Below are 21,306 nucleotides of genomic sequence, written 5' to 3'. Positions count from 1 at the left end.
TTGATGTACTACTATCTGGTTTTCAAAAGTATTTCGACAACCTATCAAGTATGTTGCTCCTCCAGACAGAATTCTAAGGTGGGGGGACTGCAGTGGGTAAAACACAGAAGGACACATGGCTCCCACTTTCAGTGAAGTCTCTCTGTCAAGTGGGGCTTTCACCTCACTGCAACATGATCTGAACCAGACCTTCCTAATTTATTGATGAGAATGTCATGTTGCATGAAATCAAAAGCCTTTCTAGAGTCCATATAGATAATATATATTTCTTCTTTATCATCTTGGACTGTCATTCTGTCATAGGAGGAAATTAAATTGGTCTGACACAACTTGCTCTTTACAAAGCTCTATTCTTTACCTCCTTACTCTCTTTGAGGAGGCCAGCAACTGCTCACTTGCTCCAATAAAAAGACTCTTTACGACCCCATGGACTGTAGCCCGCCAGGTTCCTCTGTCCATGGGATTTTCTAGGCAAGAATACTGGAGTGGGTTTCCATTTCCTCCCCTCCCAGCAACAATAATCCAATAAAAATTCTTAGTACAAAAAAAAAAGGATATTTAGAACATTCAGGGAGGGAAAATATTGGGTTACCCAAATGTTACAGAAAACTCACATGAATGTTTTGGCCCACCCAATATTATGAGGGACTACACAAGGGGATTGAGTTAACCTGAGAACTGAAGAGGGAAATGGTTAGTCATATAGGATCATCCAACTTTCAGGATGACTTGTACAACTGTATAGAAATGTTCATCTAGTCCACTCAGAAAGTTATATCCTTCTTCTGTTAATTATATCATATGAGCTTTAGAGTATATTTCATATAACAAATTATATTAATTGAGATTGGAGTCAAGATGAGTTCTTTTCACATGAGTTATGAAATACTAAAGTACATATCAAACCTGAACTGGAAATTTAAAGGGTAGAAGAAAGGGGAGCTAGGGGAGGGGTAAATTAGGAGCTTGAGATTAACGGATACATACTACTGTATGTAAAACAGATAAACAGCAAAGTACTGCTATAGAGCACAGAGAACTATATTTAGTATCTTATAATAACTTATAATGGAAAAGAATCTGAAAAAGAATATGTAAATATAGCTGAATCACTTTGCTGTACACCAGAAACTAATACAACATTATAAATCAACTAATGCTTAAATTAAAAATTAAAGGATAGAAGGCTTCACTCTTTGTTGCAGCTATTCATCTCTGGCATTTTGTAAGAAAGCAGACATGGATAGTACGTAAATAAATGAGCATGGTTGTGTCCCAATAAAGCTTTATTTATAAAACAAGCATCAGACTGGATCTCATCCATCAAGTGTAGTTTACTGACTGTTACTTTCTCTGTTTCCTAAACAGATGAAATTAAAACATGCTGGTAAATTTTAAGGACTGGATTGAAGGACTGCAGTCAGGGCTCATGGTGACCACTGTTCCACATCTGATTTAAAGGAGGTCACTCTGAATCTTTATTCTTGCCGAATCTGACTACTTCTTATTGACATCCTCCCCATTTCTAACTAGTGGTACATCATTCATCTACAAAGATGACAGAAACTAATCACTCAGCTATAGCCTGGCACAAGTTCAGTCTTTTTACCAAAACCATTATGCACACAAGAGACCACAGGCTAAGAAAATTTAGATATTTTCATTTTGTAAAAAAATGTGAAAAGTATCATGATTTTTCCCATTTCTGTCTTCTAACCAGTACTTAATTCTTCTGGCTTTACTATGTACTTTGTTTAAATATTAGACAGGAAAGATGTGTGTGTACTTTAGTACTTTGACAATCCAGCACTTTTGACTATTATAAATTTTCTGGAGATCTTTTAGGACTATTTCTCATTGTGTGGAATCAATGTGCTTCTTTATCCCAAGTTCTTCCTGTATGTCCTGTTCTTGACATTAGTTCAAGTGTTAAATCATGAGCCAACAATAACAATCATCCTTGCTTGCCCTTCCCTGTTAGAGAAGGTAGGGTGCTGTATTATACACATTTCCATGCTCAGAGTTGGTAAAGGGTACTTAAGAGGCTTAAGTGACTGGAAATAAACAGAAAAATCTTTTTAAGTGGGGTGGATTAGCTATTTTACTCAGTTGTGCAAGTTGTGCTGAAAATTTAGGACCAAATGTCCCACAGAGTCAAAAACATTTACTATCTGGCTCTTTGCTGAAAAAGTCTGCTAACCGTTGAAATCTAGGCTTGCCACCAGTGAACACAAGAGATGTGGGTTTGATCCCTGGGTCGGGAAGATCCCCTGGAGTAGAAAATGACAACCTGCTCCAGAATTCTTGCCTGGAAAAATTCTAAGGACCGTGGAGCCTGGAGGGCTACAGTCCATGCGGTTGCAAAGAACTAGGCATGACTGAGCACACATATACATATGCATGGTGATGTGTGCCACCTGGAGCATTACACTGAATGTATCATGAGATGTAGCCTAGATGAGATGTGACTTGTCTCTAGTAAGAGGTAGATAACATGGTATATTGTCAAACTAGCAACAAAGAGACAACATGTTTCCTAAAGTCCATTTGAGGACTTTGTCTCATGGGTATATAAAATACTGCTGTCAGGGCAGCACAGGTTCAGCTCAAGGAAAGAGCACTGAAGAATGAATGAAATAAAGTGATGCTGTGTGGACTCTATTATAACTGTAAAAATGACAGTTTATAATCATTTCTGACTTAGCCAGTATTGTTTCTTAGTCCCATTACGTGCATTTAAATCCCTTTGAGAGTGCTGGCAAAAAATCTAGTCTTGAAAACTGAATTATGAATATAAAAAATGTTGAGAAGCCACTCTTAACTTTTTAAAAACAACTTTAAACCATTGTCTCAGCTCTCAACTCTAACTCATCTGAAATTTTGACTAATCCAAATCACCCTCTGATCTAGAGAGTTCAGTGTACATTCAGGAAAATAAACAAGGTGAATGAAACCTAAAGAGCAAAAGGGTCTTTTTCCTTTTTTTGTCAAAGAGATGAGACTTCTCCTAAGGAAATTATCCCAAACTAAGACTTCCCTGGTGGCTCAGATGGTAAAGTGTCTGCCTGCAATGCAGGAGACCTGGGTTTGATCCCTGGGTTGGGAAGATCCCCTGGAGAAGGCAATGGCAACCCACTCCAGTACCCTTGCCTGGAAAATCCCATGGACAGAGGAGCCTGGTAGGCTACAGTCCATGGGGTCACAAAGAGTCGGACATAACTGAGTGACTTCACTTTACTTTCACTGAACCATGCCATGCTTTGGATCATGAATGCCACATTTCTGTTGAACCTTTAAATTATCTGCCATCACATATCTGACAATCTAAAAGAATGTGTGAGACTATCAGAAGGAACTGAAAAGACAGAGTTTTTTTTTTTTTTCCAGGAACCAGACTGAGATGAAAACCATTAAGAAGTTTTTTGCAGACTAGCCAGGGATGTATGTCGGAAAAAAGAGTAAGGGAACATGGAGAGATACTTAGGTCTACTTCCCCCAAATACCAACCACAACTGCAAGAGACTTGGGAGAGATTGACAGAAGTAAAGAAAAAAGGGGAAAAGGAGGATAAACTGGGAAAGGCACATGGGAGGAGCCCTCTACTCTGCAAAAATTTATAGCTACTGAAAGAACAAGAGGAACACTCCACCCTCTCTCTTTCCCACCCTTCTTCCTCCCCCCACCCCTCATAAACACTGAGTTTAGCAAGATAAGCTACTCAGACAGAAACAAACTATGACAATACTGAACTTCTTTGTCTTTCCTGTGGAACACACACATATACACACACATTCCCCAGCTAAGCCTCTCAAGAGAGCCTGGAAGTGGGGATGTACACAGGGTGCGGCAATGACCGCATAGTTCAGCTTCTCAAAACAAAGCAAATCTTCACAGGCTCAGACATGCAGGTATGTTAAAAACAAAAACAGAAAGAGAGAAAGAAGAGACAGAGAGAAAAGAAAGGAAAGAAGGAAAGGAAGGAGGAAAGAAAGGTCAAATGCATTCCTTGTTAATTCTCCAGATTATTTTCTCTACCTTCCAGGGTGTTGGAGATCAAATGTGTTTTAAAGACCAACTCATGGTCTATATCTAAAGCCAAGTCTACACACTACACAAAGAACTGAAGAAAACTCACAGAAATAAATGGTACGTGAGCCGACTGAAGGAGTGCATGCAAAATTGTGATTGACCACACTGGCCACAAAGGCTCACCAGTCTCCAAACTGCTTGGAGTCAATTGTATTCTCTAGCTCAGAGTGAGTCACTCTGGCTTACTAGGGCTTATTGTAATCCTTGGTTTACACTCTCTTCCCTACTCCCAGATCTTCCCATACATCCCAGTGCTACAGAAACAATGAAGCCACTGGCAGGTATCTTTAGTCATCAAAAGACAGAACTGTTTCAACACAATCCTGTTACTGCTGTTATGACACTTCAACACCTGAAAGGTGGGGCAACCTCTATAGAGATTATTTTTAATCTTGATTTAAATTCTTGATGAGCATAACGTCTGCTGTGCTCTGAACTTCCTTGGTCCCTGTTTCATGTCACTTCCCATTTCCTCACTTTCTGTCCTTATTTGTATGTCCCTGCCATATTCCTTCCTGTCACCAAGTTCATATTTCTAAAAACTTTAAGATTGCTTTCATTGTTCCCAGAGCCATACTGAAAGATGCTATGTAAATCTCATAGAAACACAAGTAATGGTACAAGTGAAAAGATCCTTTCTTTTCCCAATTTGTATGGTTACATCTAGTAATTTATCTCTCCTTTTCCTTAAATCTTCATTACACTTTTTAGCAGCACCATTGCAGTGATAACATGACCTTTTTTTGGACAAGGAAAGATTATTTGTATGCTGCAGCAAGCTCAGAAGGGAGGTTTGCACAATCCATACAGAAGAAGGTTGCTTATCTGCCTCAAGTTAAAGAATAGTTCATCTAAGAGATCACAGAGTAAGTCATTAGGAACATTAATGAGCTCTGGGTAAGAAGAAAAAAAGCTCTGTCCTGGTTTCTGTCATCAAGCTATAATTTCTTTGCAAAGTATCTTTTCCCAGTGGTAGACAAAGAACTGGGACTTCTGGTGCCAGCCAGGATGGAATGATCCCAGGGCAGCCTATCTCCTCACTACAATCACAGACTCTCATTGAAATTCAAAAATCACTACTTTTGGGATCTTCCTGGCAGTCCAGTGATTAAGACTGCACACTTCCAATGCAGGGGGCATGGGTTCAATCCCTGGTCGGGGAATTTAAAGATCCCACATGCCGGGCTTCCCTGGTGACTCAGCAGTAAACCATCCACCTGCCAAAGCAGGAGACACAGGTTTGATCCCTGGTGCGGGAAGACCCCACATGCCTCGGGGCAACAAAGCCTCTGCGCCACAACTACTGAACCTGTGCTCCAGAGCCCACAAGACACGGCTACTGAATTCTTCCCGCCCTAAAGTCCACGCTCCACAAGAAGAGACACCACTGCAAGGAGAAGTCCGCGTACTGCATCTAGAGTCAACCCCGCTCAACGCAACTAGAGAAAAGCTCACATGGCCATGAAGACACAGCACAGCCAAAAATAAATAAAATTATTAAAAAAACAAAAAAGATCCCACATGCCTTGCAGCCAAAATAATAATAATAATGTAAAAAAAAGTTTTTAAAAAGACTTCCCTTTCCCCTACAGAAAGAGGAGGGGGGAAAAGCAAGCACTATCTCTGGATAAAATACGGCAGCAGGAGGCAGTTGAAAAACAGCTAGTTAGGCAGTGCAATCATGGAGGCCTGAAGGCAAAAGATGAAATTATTAAATTGTTGAAAGGGAAGAACTCTATACAGAATTCTATATATGTACAACCAAAATATCCTTCAGGAATGAATGTAAAATAAAAAGATCACAATCCAAGTATTTACCCAATCCTAAGTGTTTACCCAAGTGAAAGGAAAATCTACATTCAACCAAAAACCTCTATGTGAACACTTTGAACAGTTATATTCATAATAGCCCAAAGCTGGAAACCAAATGTTCCTCAACTGGGGAATGGATACACCAAGTGTGGTACATCCACACAATAGAAATACCACTCAGCAATAAAATGAGACAAATTACTGATACAGGCAACAATATGGCTGGATCTCAGATGCATTATGCTGAATGAGAGAAGCCAGACCCAAAAGGATATACTAAATGATTCTATTTGTATGACATCTGGAAAAGGTAAATCTAAAGGGATAGAGTGACGGCCAGCAGTTAAAAGTGAGGGAAGGGCCTGACTACAAAAGCATACCTACAGGGAATTTTTTCCCCAATTATTGTGTATCTTGGATGTGGTGGTAGTTACATGCTTCTATGCATTTGTTAGAACTCACAAAACTATAATCATAAAGTGAGTTTTACTGTAAGTTTTACATATTAAAAAAACAAACTGAAAGAGAGAGAACTTGAAGTCTTGATGCATTTTTCCTAAGGAAACTTTTGACAATTCAGTTATCTAACTCCATGTACATACATATTCATAAGCAGAAAACTGAAACCCCCCCTGAAGACAAACAGTCAAGCTTTATTTAAAAACTTAGTTATAAATAAATTAAAATCTAGTTGGTCTTCAGATGTTTTGGGGAAAGTCAAGAAACCAATATCATCAATGTATGATTTTGACATAAATTTTAAAATTCTTGCTAATTATATAAACCTTTTCAATTCTATACACAAATATGGTTATATGGTAACAATATTTATTTCTAACCTGGTGTTTAAAAGAAACAGAAACTATAGTTGTTTGGGGGGTGGGATGGGAAGGAGGCTCAAGAAGGAGGGGATATATGTATATGTACAGCTGATTCACCACAAACTAACACAACATTTGTAAAGCAACTATACTTCAATAATAAAATAAAAATAAAAATAGACACTCATAACTGTTGCCATACACATATTCACAATTATTATTCTATTACTATTATTATTACTACTAGTGCTACTACTACTACTATTAAGGGGAAAAAATCAAAATCATGCAATTTAACTATGGGCTCAGTTTTGTTCTTTAACAGTGACCTAGCAAGTTTTTCTAATGCCTACCATACGGATTTATATTCTGTGGGGACTCATGAAATAAAAATGTTAAAGATTAAACTTTAACCTACCCTGTCAAAGAGTGCAAAAAGTTGTCTCAAGACATCTGAAACAGGCAACTTCAAATACTTTGCAAATTCTTCAATTCCGATTCTTCCTCCTTTTGAGGAACTTGCAATAGCGGCATACTCATCCAAATGCTTTCGAATCCCATCCCAATCCAATCTAAACAAAGAGTTATGAAGACACGTTATTAGCCCTTCACAATCCACATGGATGTTTTGTGAGCGCTATTTTATTCATCTGTCTGATGGGAAAATATCTGAAGTGTTAATATCGCAAAAGGAGAATAAAATGAATATTTTAAAGCACATATTGAACATGATTACAGACTTCTAATTTTTTTAAGAGTATTAGCATAACTGTAATTATCCTAAGTATCTGAGAGAAAGAAAAGTAACTGGGAGGATGAGCAATGTGGTAGGATAATAAATGATTCATGAGAAGAAAACAAAGACTCACATTTTAATCTAAATATTACTTAGTAAGTCAACAATACTTACTGAGTTGTTTTAAAAAAAGATATAATTCTTGTTTTCAAGGTGTTTTCCAGCTGATAAAGGACTCACATTTCACAAAATGTTGTGATGGGGGATTCATTAGACTATGCACACTTCCTCCAATGTTAGTTACAAAAAACTTTACAACACTGGAAAATATATAGTGGCTTATATCATATCCTGTAGAATTAAACAGGTGACTTAAGATCTAAGTTCATTGACTATCTAAATTTTTCAAATCTATAGGAATATTGTAAAAATATAATATCAAAACAATGTTATGCAGAAGATATAAATAGTATTTCCTACATCAATTATCAAAAACTATTTTTAAAATTTTACTTATTTATTTATTTTTGGCTGCACTGGGTCTTTGTTGCTACACTCAGACTTTCTTCAGTTGTGGTGAGGGTGGATGCCATTCTTCATTGCAGTGCCTGGGCTTCTCATTGTGGTGGCTTCTCTGGTTGCAGAGCATGAGCTCTAAGGCACATGGGCTTCAGCAGTTGTGGCTCATGGGCTCCAGAGCTCAGGCTCAGAGTTATTGCCCGTGGGCTAAGTTGCTCCTTGGCATGTGGGATCTTCCCAGACCAGGGATCAAACCTGTGTCCCTTGCACTGGCAGGCAGGTTCTGAATTACTAGACAACCATAGAATCTCCCAAAATATTTTTTTTTATTTTTGAACTTTAATACCGTAACTGGTTCTGCAGCTCCCTCCAAGGGAGGATGCCAAGGTCTACTGACGTGGCTGAAAACAATGAACTGTAATCAGAGAGGGATGTGGAAGCTACACCTTCATACCATGAACTTCAAAGGGAATGATCTAAACAGTTTTAAACTAGATCATAAAATCACAAAGGAGTATTTTGCCTTAAAAAAAAAAATTATGTGCCCAGAAGGAGAAGGCTGATCTAGGGAAGTATTTAAAATGTAATGATGGTCAGAGTTGCTACTCTACAAGTCAATTTCTATTTCACATGAGAAATTCTGACCACATCATGCCAGTACCATATAACTGTGCCATCCTTCTCTTTTTCTGTATGGACCATTTTTAAAGTTTTCATTGAATTTTTAGAGTATTGCTTCTGTTTTATGTTTTGATTTTCTGGCTGTGAGGCATGTGGGATCTTCACACCCCAACCAGGGGTGCATTCCAACCCCTGCACTGGAAGGCAAAGCCTTCACCACTGGACAGCCAGGGAAGTCCCTATGCTATACTTCTCATAAGAAGGTGGCAGGACTGACTGACTACTCTGAGCCGTTTCTAAGTAGACAGGTAGATTTGTACTGACCCATATTTACTACCTCCTGTTCTCCCACTACTAACAAACATTTCTGAAGTAGCATTTCTTTAAACAAACAAAACTGTATAAATGAAATGGCTTTCCTAATAAATACCATGTAGATTCTAGAGCTGGGGATTAATGAAACCAGAGAAAATAAACATACAGAATTTCAGATCTCTTTTGGACACCTTTAGGAAAGTGTGGTGATTTAAAAATACGCTTACTTCAATTTCCGGCTGATTTTGGTAAATTCCACCAACCCAGCTTCCATAGGCAGTGTCAACTGGCCAGCTGAAATCATCAGTCTGCAGTCTTCATAGGTGTGATCTGTTACTGGAATTTTCAGAGCTCTATAAAGTATTAAAAAGCAAACAAATTCAACTTTTTAAAAAAGGTGACGATGTTTCAGTAAGCTTGAATTGGTCAACAAACAGTAAATGGAAAAGTATTTACTACCTTTTGAACCAGTGACTTTGGCTTGTTATTGCCAAAGACATATTTCTTTATTTCACAGATTTACTGTGACCCAAGTCAATTTCCTTATGTCTATGTGCTTCTGCCAGTTCGACATTTTTGTGTTTTGACCACAATGATAATAGTAGTTGACTTCAGTCCATGGAAAGTAATGAGAAAACTTAAGTTCAAGGCTCTGTGGAGTCTTTTACCAGCTGTGGAACTTTTCGCACTTAACCTAAGCCTCACTGTTCTCATCTGCGCATAGGAATAGTCACTTCCTGCAGAGGGTTACTGCGGGCTTCTCTAGTGGTTCAGTGGTAAAGAATCCACCTACAATGCAGGAGATAGCTGGAGCCACGGGTTTGATCACTGGGTCAAGAAGATCCCCTGGAGAAGGAAATGGCAACCTAATCGAGTATTCTTCCCTGGAGAATTCCAAAGACAGAGGAGCCTGGCAGGCTATAGTCTATGGAGTCACAAAAAAGTTGGACATGACTTAGCAACTAAACAACACAAAGCAACCACAGGGTTATTTTAAGGACCAACTAAGAATGCCTATGGACATGCTATTTAAACAGATAAATGACACCTAGATATTACAAGTGAATAGTTTATACAAATCATTAGTCATCTGCATTTTTTCATCTTTTAAGTTTGAAGATTGTCTTCTTGCTACCCAGCACTGTTCAAAAAATGCTAAACAGAACTGATAATAAGATTGTATTTCTTCCAAACCTAAACACCCTCCATCCTCAAAGAGATGCACAACTCCAATTACCTCCTTCCTGCTCAGAGATCTACTAACAGGCAACCAGACTTGGCAAAAATACATATTAACAAGAATTTTAAAAGACACCTATGTGACAAGAAGAACACCTGTGCAGTACATAAATTTCCTGCAGATCCCTCTTGGCTAAAGTTTTATTCACACCTATTCAGTGACAATCATAAAATTATGTCATCAGCTGTTATTTGATTTTGCTGAATCATGGCTAAGAATTTTAAATTTTCAATGAATGCAATATGAATAAACATTTTTTTCTTACCTGCAACTAAGCTGTTTTGATTAATAACTATTTGGTGTAAAAAATGTGAAAAATTAAAAAACACTTCAGGAATTATAACAGTGAACAGAACAAAACAGTCAAGAACATTGGCTTTGGTAACATGAAGTATAGATCTGAATCCCAGTTAAGAGACTCTAACTTCCCTGGTGGCTCAGTGGTAAAGAATCTGCCTGCCAATGCAGGAGACCCAGGTTCAATCCCTGGGTGGGGAAGTTCCCCTGGAGAAGGAAATGGCAACCCACTCCAGTATTCTTGCCTGGAAAATCCCATGGACAGAGGAGCCTGGCAGGCTACAGTCCATGGGGTCTCAGAAGAGTTGAACATGACTTAGCGATGGAGCATGCATGCCAGAAACTCTCACTACCCGCCATGGTCTTGGACAAAACACTTTGCCCTCAGAGCCTCTGTTCCTCACCGGCCTCAGAGGTGTTGTGAAGATTATGTTAGATAATACAAGTAAATGGTCTAGCACAGTGTTTGGCAAATATTGATTGATGGTTGACCACCATGACTTACTTTGACTTGACTCTTTACAAGGCATTCAACAAATACTTTCCTACTTGACTCTCATAATAACCAAAACCATAAGAAAGGCCAAGCAAGGATTACACATGAAGAAAGGAGCCTTGGAGAGAACTTGTCCAAGCTTGTGCAACTAACTGAGGTCTTTCTTACCCTTTTTTTTTTGGTCACCCCATGCAGCATATGGGATCTTAGTTCCCCAAACAGGAATCGAACACTTGCGCTGGAAGCATGGTGTCCTAACTACTGGACCACCAGGGAAATCTGCTCCCTTATTCTTTATCCAAGGCCCTTCTACCTCCACGCCTCCAAATCCAGGAAAAGGATGCTTAAACAAATCCTTCCTCTGTTTTTAGGCACACACAAAAAAATGTTTTTAGACATTTCAGGAAGTCAAAATATCTCATATAAATTATGTCATTTCCTCATACTTATCTTCCTTCCTAACTTTTGGACATAAGCTAGTACGAAAACACAAGGGAAGAGGGAAGAAAACAACATCAAAGCAAATTTTGTAGCTGCTCGAGAAACTAGGTAAATCAACTACACTTTGGGACATAGAGTAACAGAACTTTTTCAGCCAAAGACTTAGACATTTACTTTTTTGAAAATAAAGTTAGTTTCTTGTGAAGTATTAATATATATAATATATATAAACATACTGATATAATATATATATATAATCTTGTTTATAATGCCAAATTCAGATATGAAGCTAAATTCAGAGTTCTCATTGCATTTTCACTAAGAGAATAAATACAGCTGGCTTATTAGCTCCAAACCACTGCTGGACATGACCGAGGGAGGTGGTGCTGGGGTAGAGTGTACACACCTGGAGGGCTCTGAGACTGCCTGGGTGGTGGGGACAGTATTGGGTTGGCCAAAAAGTTCATTAGGGTTTTTGAGAAAAAACCAACTCAATATAACAGTCTTTCATTATAGGAGGAGAGGTAATTTATATAATCAGAAGAGCAATCAGTTAAAACTCCTTTACGTGCAGGAAAACACTTGGCTTATGTTTTGCAGTTTCTAAATCCTAAGTTTACAGCTATCCCCTTAGTGAGGGTGACTTTTTCCCTTTTTTAGGCATCTAGGGCAGTCCCTTGCAGACTTTTTCCTTTTTTGTGCTGTAATCATTTATGCCTTTGAAACACCCGGCTTCAGCAGCTACATGGAGGCTGAGAAGATAGAAGGTGGGTCACGGCATGAACTGCTCAGACCATCCTTTGTCTGATGGTGACAGGCCAGGTTGGGGGAATCCATCCTTTGGAAGTCACTGACTGGTTTCTTCTGGGTCACGTACCCTTCCTGCTCCCATTCTGGCAGAGGCATGTTTCCAATAGTTTGGGGTTACATCTTGGGGAAAATATTTATAGATTGTCTTACTGACTGCATTCCTGGGCACATTCTTTTTCCTTACCAAAATGAGTTGGGGAACGAGGCCCTCAAGAAGGAAAAAACAAAAACTTCAAACAATAGTAAATGTCATTTACCAATAATTTAAAAACTATTTACGGATTATAATCACATACAGATACTTACTCTGCCATTAAACTCCGGATTCTACTGGCAAAAAGGACAGGATCACTTCTTTCTTCATCACTTGGTACTTGAACAGGCATAAACTGAAAGGTAAATAAACCTTTCCATTACAATTGTGAGGCCTAAGACTTTAAATGCTAAATAAATTAATTTATAAGCTGTCATTATATGAAATCCCCTGCCTTTCTAGCACACAGGTTACAAGATAGAATGTAAAGAACAAGAACACTGTGCTTGGACTCAGGAGATGTTAATTCAAGCTCTGGGTCTTTCTGTATGTTAACTATTATGACCTTTAAATTTTCTTAACTGTCTCCTCAACTCTAAAAAGAGGGCTATGATCACCCACATCCCAGGCTGTGGTGAGGATGAAATGAGTCAATGTCTGGAATTCTGGAAGCCGTAAAGCTGAAACTGCTCAGATCTTATTCTCAAAGCTGCCTTTTCTCCCACCCAGCATTTGTGTTTGAAAATGTTATTAGGAGTAGCACTTTGTTTTTTGCATTTATCTTCTCTATCTATTCCTGTATCAGTCATACTTTATCACCTGATCAAACTTTATGTTTTATCATTTCTTTTGCTTGTTTTTTAACCCTGTGTGGGCTTTCTATATTTTGTCTAACATCATGTTTTCCTTTATCATTTTAAATTTTACTTTTTTTCTCCATGTGATATTCTGTGATACCTCATTGATACTGTCCTTGTTTTTGGTTATAGTTTTCTAACATCAACAAGGTTTTGGTACTGTATTTAAGTCATTTTACATTTTTTGAGCACCTACTATGTACCAGGTAAGAAGAACAGGACCCTAACTCCTGCTCTAAAGAAGAAACATATTTTAATAGCGTAGACTGACACAACACACACTTACTATCATTATCCCTAATAATAGGGCTTAAAAGCTTAATTAACTTACTTAAAGTTATATAGGTCACATGACCAGGATTCAGTCCAAGGCCTGTCTGTCATATTTTACAACTCTCCTGGAGTATGAGTATGAGTGACAGGAAATGATTAATTTGGTCAAGGGGCTGGGAAAAGCAATCAAAGAGGTTTTACAGAAAAGCTAACACTTGATCTTGACTTTTTGAGGATAAGCATGATCTTGTCAATAACTACTGTTTATCAGTTATGAACCAGGCCCCATGCTAGGTGTTTAATATGTATCATTTTATTTCACTCATCCTTTCAATTCTAGTCATAAGGAATTGGGGTTCACAAAGATTAAATGAATTGCTCAAGATTTCATGGCTCATTTCCATTTAAAAATTACTGCTTAGGCACCTGGTATCTTTCAGGTACCACACTAAGCCTTGAGAACACGACACGAAAGTTCTGCACTCAAGGAGGTCTTCATGTAGAGAGAGAGATGTATGATTCAGTGAGCTAAGTCCACCAATAAGAGTTACCATCCTCAAGCACCTACTGTGTGCTGGGTAGTTTATATAGGTTTTTTTTTTTTTAATTAACTTCTATTGGAGTGTAGTTGCTTTATAATTGTGTTAGTTTCTACCATACAACAAAGCAAGTCAGTTATAGGTATACCAATATCCCCTCTTTTTTGGATTTCCTTCCCATTGAGGGCACCGCCGAGCACTGAGTAGAGTTCCCTGTTCTATACAGTAGGTTCTCACCTATTTTAAACATAGTATCAATAGTGTATATATCTCAACCCCAGTCTCCTAATTCATCCCACCCTATTTCCATTCCCCCCAACCCATACGTTTGTTCTCTGTGTCTGTGTCTCTATTTCTGTTTTGCAAATAAGATCGTCTATACCATTTTTCTAGACTCCACATATATGCAATAATATATGATATTTTTCTCTTTCTGACTTATCTCACTCTGTATGACAGTCTCTAGGTCCATCCACATCTCCACAAATGACTCAGTTTCATTCCTTTATATGGTTGAGTGATATTCCATTGTATATATGTACCACATCTTCTTTATCCATTCCTATATAAAGCGTTTTATGTGATGAACTCTTTCAACAATTTCATGAGGCAAATTCTACCCATTTCCCTTTGATAGGTAAAGAATGTGTCTCTGAGAGGTTAAACAATATAGCTAAGGCCACACACAAATGACCAGGTCACAGCTTGAAAGAAAAGTAAAGATTTGTATAAATAACACCACTTTCAGACTCACACAGATCTGTTTTCAAGCCTGTTAATCATATTTAAGAAGCCTACGGGCAATGGTGACTCAGAGATGAAGTTTAAACAAGGGAGTCAAATGACCAGGTCCAAGTTTTTGAGCAGTAACTTTGGTGGCAGGGAGTGGATAACCAAAGGGGAAGAGGCTCAGAGCAGGGAGCAGCCCTGGAGACAACCGCAATCAACCTGTGAGTGATGGTAATAACATGAGCAGAGGAAGTAGAGACCAGAATGGACCCAAGGGACATTTTTAGGATAAAATGGACAGAAATCATAGGATAATGTCATTTTACTACTCACTTTTTTCTTAAACATTCTCTCCAAGAGGACAATGTCACAGTGTGGAGAGAGAATGGGCCTGGGTTGACGCCTTGGCTCTGCTGTGTGAGATCCTGGAAAAGTCATCTAGCCTTTATAGGCCTCAATTACCTCTACTGTCAAAGGAAAAAATTTGACTAGATTCCCTCTTCAACCAGACTTCTAAGTCTAGCTTTTTATTTAGTACCCAGTCATTCTTTAAGCTGGAAAAATAAACTAAGCCACCAGAGGTCCCCACATCACTTATATATCCAGAGCAACAAACAATCTGCAAATAAATATTTCTAAAAGTTCCCTCCATCCTGTTCAAGTTAAAATCTCTTAGAGTTGCTTAGGATGAAATCCAAGGGAGAAAACTATGTTAAAAGAGATGTTCACAGAAAAACTAACAAAATAATATGATCAATTAAAGTTTTAAATTGTCAAATAACTATTCATTTTTAAAAAGCCAAATGATCATTTATAATACACTTGATTGGTGGGTCACAAAAGCACATATTAAAACCCCTAAAAAAATAAATTGTTGTTACACTGCTAACTGAACACAATACAATGAACTATGAATTTGGTTGCTTTTAGAGCAGGTAGTATTTTCCACACACACAAAAAAATTCCACTGAGAGTTCAAAATAATTAACAGTCTGGATTTGACAGTCATAGGTCTTGGAGACCCCCAACCCTTCTGAGAAGCCATTCAGTGGAAATTCTAATAAGTCACTTCTCCTTGGAGAAGACTTTGTCCTCTATATCGCATTTCCAATTTGTACAAAGTCATTCAAGTTTCACTGCATTAACATATCTTTTATTTGGAAGGAAGATCAGCCAGAGAGAGGGAAACATGATTGCCATTATCTATCACTGAAGCCTAATACACACCTAAATACCACAGTGACCCCAGGACTACAAGTTTTCTACCACAAAGTTTCTACCTTTATCTTCTCTTGCTATCCTCAGTATACACACTGATGGCCTATCTTGATTTCACAGCCCCTTCACCTGGCTATAGATACCCTTCTCAACTCTGCCTTGGCCATTCCGATCTCCTCCTCTGACAAGGTTTTCCATGACTTTCTCATTATCTATCAGTGTTTACTCCTCCCTTAACCTAGTCATGTAGAAACTCTAAGAACCTGATGGTCTCTCTCAGCACCTTTTCATCCCTCTCTATCCAACCCCTCCTGGCAACATCTGTCTGCCTGTCTACACTGGACTTTGGGAGTCAGACACTTCTATACGACTTTTCTGCACGTAAATCTGCCACTTCTGCCACATGCAGGATGCTAATCACATGCTCAGTCACCTCTCCTGATCCTGCCTTCCCAATCCTGTTAGACAGTGATGCTAACTGAGAGATGCTCAGCAAAGGTACAAAACCTCACTGTACCTGAGGCTACTACAAGTTCATTTTCAAGTTCTTGAAGCTGCTTGAAAAATTATGTAATTTCCCAAGGTGACCATACTGGCTCCAAATATTAAAGTACTTTTTTGGGAATTCCCTGGCAGTCCAGTGTTTAGGACGCCACACTTCCATTGCAGGGGACATGGGTTCGATCCCTGGTCAGGGAACTAAGATCCCACAAGCTGCAATGAGACAAAAAAAAGTTTTTTTGTTTCTTCTACTGAAGATCTTTTATCCTTCTAGTTTGTGCAGGTGGGCCAAAGTACGTGATCTTAACACCAAGTCTATTTTTTTTTTTATTGTCAATGTGATGGGCGAGGATCAAGTTACTTAAATTGAACCTCACTGCTGTGTGGAAGTCCTCTTATATCCCTCTTTGGCCTGCTGCCATCCTATTTTCCTGTTTCAAACATGATCCTGTGTCTCAAGTTGCAATTCCACTTTCATTTCAACGATACTTCATTTTCAAGTTTAGAAAAGAAGACAGTGAAGGAGTTCAGGACATGCCACATCAAATATACCTCTTAGCTATATTGATTATTTTAAGCTGAAGACACTTGAAAAACAGATGCTTTCTGAACTCCCCTTATCTGCCTATGACAGATCTTCCAAAAAGAACTCAACTGTCCTAAATCTCTTCCTAGGGAGTTTCATCATACAGGCAAGACTGACTCTCATCAGAGGGGAGGAGACCAGAAAGTAACATCACACCCAGACAAACTTTATCACACACCATCACATCTCCCATCTCTTCTAAGAGCCTACTGTTCTTTCTTAAAAATCATTTATTCTCCCCTAAGTGGCCTATGCCCTCCCTCCCCTGCTTTGATTATTAATAAGGTATACAAGTTCTCAAATCTCACTCTTTTTGGGTATTCACTTTTTATTCCCTGTGATGCCCTTGTGTATACCACATGAAAAATTAATAAATCTGTATATATATTTTCTGCTGTTAATCAACCTGTTGTTGGTTTATTTCACAGACTCAGGAACTGAACCTGGATGGGCAGAGGGAAATCTCTCTTCCCCTACAGCATCCCATGTGAACTGCAATTCACTTTCCCATTACACCTGAGACAGGCTCCACAGCTCCATTCCCTTCCTCGCTGCAATCTTCCCTCCTCCCTCACCCTATTTACTCTGTACCATTCTGACCCAGATGAGGAGGAGGTCAGAGTCTAACTGGACTGCTTCCCACACTAGCATCCTTTGTTTGTACTTTTGGTCCCAAAAGTACCTCCTCAAGGGCCTTAGACTCCACACAAGATTAAGCCCCAATTCCCTCAAGCATTGTTTAAGGCTCTCTGTTACTCAGAGCCAGTCTTTTGCATGAATACTCTGAACCAGTAAAGCTGGTTTATTCGTTGTTTACTGACCACATGAGCACATTCCTATCTACTAAATAAATGATGACGGGAGGAAGATTGATTAGTAATGATACGACAATCAATCTTTTCCTCCTCTAAGTAACAGAAAAGGATTTTAATAGGTGAATCTTAAGAAATGTGCAGTTCTTTGAAATAGTGCCATTTGCAGAGACGTAGATAGACCTAGAGCTTGTCATACAGAGTGAAGTAAGTCAGAAAGAGAAAAAGAAACATCATATAATATCACTTACATTTGGGATCTAGAAAAATGGTACAGATGAACTTATTTGCAAAGTTTGCAAAGCAGAAATAGAGTCATAATCATTGGACCACCAGGGAAGTCCCTTGTGAGAGTCTTGAGCCATGGTGTGCATATACTTAGTGTCTGGTGGGCCTCTGGGACACATTTTCCAATTACAACCCAACAGTGAGGAATTAACATATTCAAAAGGCATAAAGTAGCTAGGAGTCCCCTGGGTGAAAGGTAGACTCATAAACTTCAAATTACAATTAAAGTAAGAATTTGGGCTTCCTAGGTGCTCAGTGGTAAAGAATACATCTGCCAGTGAAGGAGACACAGGTTTGATCCCTGATTTGGAAGACTCCCTGGAGAAGGAAATGGCAACTCACTCCAGTATTCTTGCCTGGGAGATCCTATGGACAGTGGAGCCTGTGGGCTACAGTCTATGGGGTCACAGAGGGGTTGGACACGACTGAGCGACTAAACAACAACAAAAACAAGAATACCCAATTCAAACTCCACAAATTTCCATCTTCAATTCTTACACCTCAAATCCCTACCTATTCAGCTGTTTTCAACTAGTTGAAAGCTATTTTGAGTGTGAAGTTATCGAATAAAGGATATATTCTTTGCTTTGCAGAAAATATTTGAATGGTCTAAGAACTGGTAGGAGGATGCAAATACTGTAATTGAAAAGAAAGAAAGGAAGCCACAACCCAGAAAGGAAATGTGGTAACAATGGTCAGGGCAAAAGCACGAGGAATTTGCATACCTCTGTTTTAACAGAATTTGACCACTGACACACGTGCTAGACAAAAACAAGAACAGTTCTGTGTGCATTTCCACATCTACTGCCAGATCTTAGCTAAAGAGGGGTAACTTAAGAGGGGTAACATATATATATGTTGTTCCTTCCTCTTAAGTTTATATATATATATGAGTTTCCCAGGTGGCTCAGTGGTAAAGAATCTGCCTGCAATGCAGGAGACCTGGATTTGATCCCTGGGTTGGGAAGATCCCCTGGAAAAGGAAATGGCAACCCACTCCAGTATTCTTGCCTGGAAAATCTCATGGACAGAGGAGTCTGGCAGGCTACAATCCATGGGATCACAAAGAGTCAGACATGACTGAGTGACTTCTCACACACATATATAAAATCAGTATCTCTGAACTTGCAGAGAAGATAGTATGGATGTTTTATGTTTGGGTTTTCTTTTTCTTTTTAGATAAAGAAAACAGGGCTAGCTATCTGAGCAGCTATTCAAGAAGGAACAGCAGTGCTCAGAGTACTTAGAAGTAATAAGGTATTTCTTTCCAACAAGGATTCCCAAAATGCTATTCTATGGAACACTGGTTCTAGGGGGTTTCCAGAGAGAAAAGGGGTTCAGTGGTCAAACATTTCAAAGGCACTGAGAAGTCTCAGAAAAAGAAATCTAATTCATTTTGCTTCTCCTTGTACTTTCTAAACTTATTAGGATACAGATTAATAAATTTGTATATCTTTTTCGCTGTTAATCTGCCTGTTGTCAGTTTATTTCATAGACTCAGGAATTGAACTTGTTTCTCTAGAAACATGGAAGTATATTCCAAGATCTAGTGTTTTCTAGTCACATGGAGAGATACTGAGCTGGTTATAAAAGTGGGGAAGTATGACACATAATTAATAAACAAGTATTTTCATGGCAGGCAAGCAACCAGCAAGTCTCAAGAAAAATTTCATTGTAGTCAAACTCACTCTGACATAATTTGTGCTCCTACAACATTTGGCATTATTGACATCTAAATGGCTGAATAACCAAGCTATCCAACAAGGTAAAATAGGATTCTTATAACTTAAATTCGACAGTCCTATCACTTAGAGCACTGGCCCCCACTCAGGACTCTGAATTACATACACAAACTTAAGGTTTTCTTTGCAAAAGCTGAGGATGCAATTGGAAAATCCAGGCAAAAATCTGGAGAACCACTATTCTGATCATCTCTCTTCAGAGGCTACCTAAGGGTATCACCAAAGCCAACAAGATTCTGAACTCAAAGGCACATTATTCCATGTCATCCCTAGAAACTAAGCAGAGTTCTTGGAATCAATCTTCAAAGTCTTAAAAATCTGGTCAGAATTTTCAGAACATTCTAGTTACTCCTCCACTCCCCACCTGCCACTGGAACTGAATGTGAAAAAGTATCCTGTGAATGATGATACAAGCTGCCTTTATGGCTCTTCTGCCTTAATGGCTCATATAACATGATTTCTTCAGGTTTTCCACATGCAGACTGATTCTAAAAATGAGTTTCTGACTCTGCCTCTCACAATCTCTCAGATTTCACAGAACATAATTCTTCAAGAAGCTGGGGGGTTCCACCAGCTACTGTAGCTCCTTTGGTCAGGATGTGAAGGCTTATCATGAAACTTGGCAGAGGTCAGCATTCAGTTCAGCTCAGTTGTGTCTGACTCTTTGTGACCCCATGGACCACAGCACGCCAGGCCTCCCTGTCCATCACCAACTCCCGGAGTTCACCCAAACCCATGTCCATCGATTCGGTGATGCCATCCAACCATCTCATTCTCTGTTGTCCCCTTCTCCTCCTGCCCTCAATCTTTCCCAGCATCAGGGTCTTAAACAATGAGTCAGCTCTTTGCATCAGGTGGCCAAAGTATTGGCGTTTCCGCTTCAACATCAGTCCTTCCAATGAACATGCAGGACTGATCTCCTTTAGGATGGACTGGTTGGATCTTCTTGCAGTTCAAGGGACTCTCAAGAGTCTTCTGCAACGCCACAGTTCAAAAGCATCAATTCTTTGGCACTCAGCTTTCTTTATAGTCCAACTCTCACATCCATACATGACTACTGGAAAAACCATAGCCTTGACTAGACAGACCTTTGTTGACAATGCGATGTCTCTGCTTTTAATATGCTGTCTAGGTTGGTCATAACTTTCCTCCCAAAGAGTAAGCAAGTGTCTTTTAATTTCATGGCTGCAGTTACCATCTGCAGGGATTTTGGAGCCCCCAAAAATAATGTCTGCCACTGTTTCCCCATCTATTTGCCATGAAGTGATGGTACCAGATGCCATGATCTTAGTTTTCTGAAGGTTGAGCTTTAAGCCAACTTTTTCACCTTCATCAAGAGGCTTTTTTAGTTCTTCACTTTCTGCCATAAGGGCGGTGTCATCTGCATATCTGAGGTTAATTGATATTTCTCCCAGCAATCTTGATTCCAGCTTGTGCTTCATTCAGCCCAGCGTTTCTCATGATGTACTCTTAACATATACTCTGTATATGTTAAATAAGCAGAGTGACAATATACAGCCTTGACATACT

General features: G+C 39.0%; 1 protein-coding gene across 1 annotated transcript in view; it reads right to left on the bottom strand.

The window, feature by feature from the left end:
* LPCAT2 (lysophosphatidylcholine acyltransferase 2) overlaps positions 1–21,306 on the bottom strand; it is a 64,598-nt gene that overhangs the window by 25,379 nt on the left and 17,913 nt on the right. Inside the window, exons 9-11 of the mRNA XM_065925355.1 lie at positions 12,504–12,586; positions 9,141–9,266; positions 7,141–7,294 (exon numbers count right to left, since the gene is read on the bottom strand). Coding sequence (XP_065781427.1) covers positions 7,141–7,294; positions 9,141–9,266; positions 12,504–12,586 — 363 coding nt within the window. The remainder of the gene's footprint in view (positions 1–7,140; positions 7,295–9,140; positions 9,267–12,503; positions 12,587–21,306) is intronic.

This window comes from Muntiacus reevesi, chromosome 2, assembly GCF_963930625.1.
Source record: "Muntiacus reevesi chromosome 2, mMunRee1.1, whole genome shotgun sequence".
NCBI lineage: Eukaryota > Metazoa > Chordata > Mammalia > Artiodactyla > Cervidae > Muntiacus > Muntiacus reevesi.
Note: the sequence above shows the minus strand (reverse complement) of the source record. Positions and strands in the feature narration are given on the sequence as shown.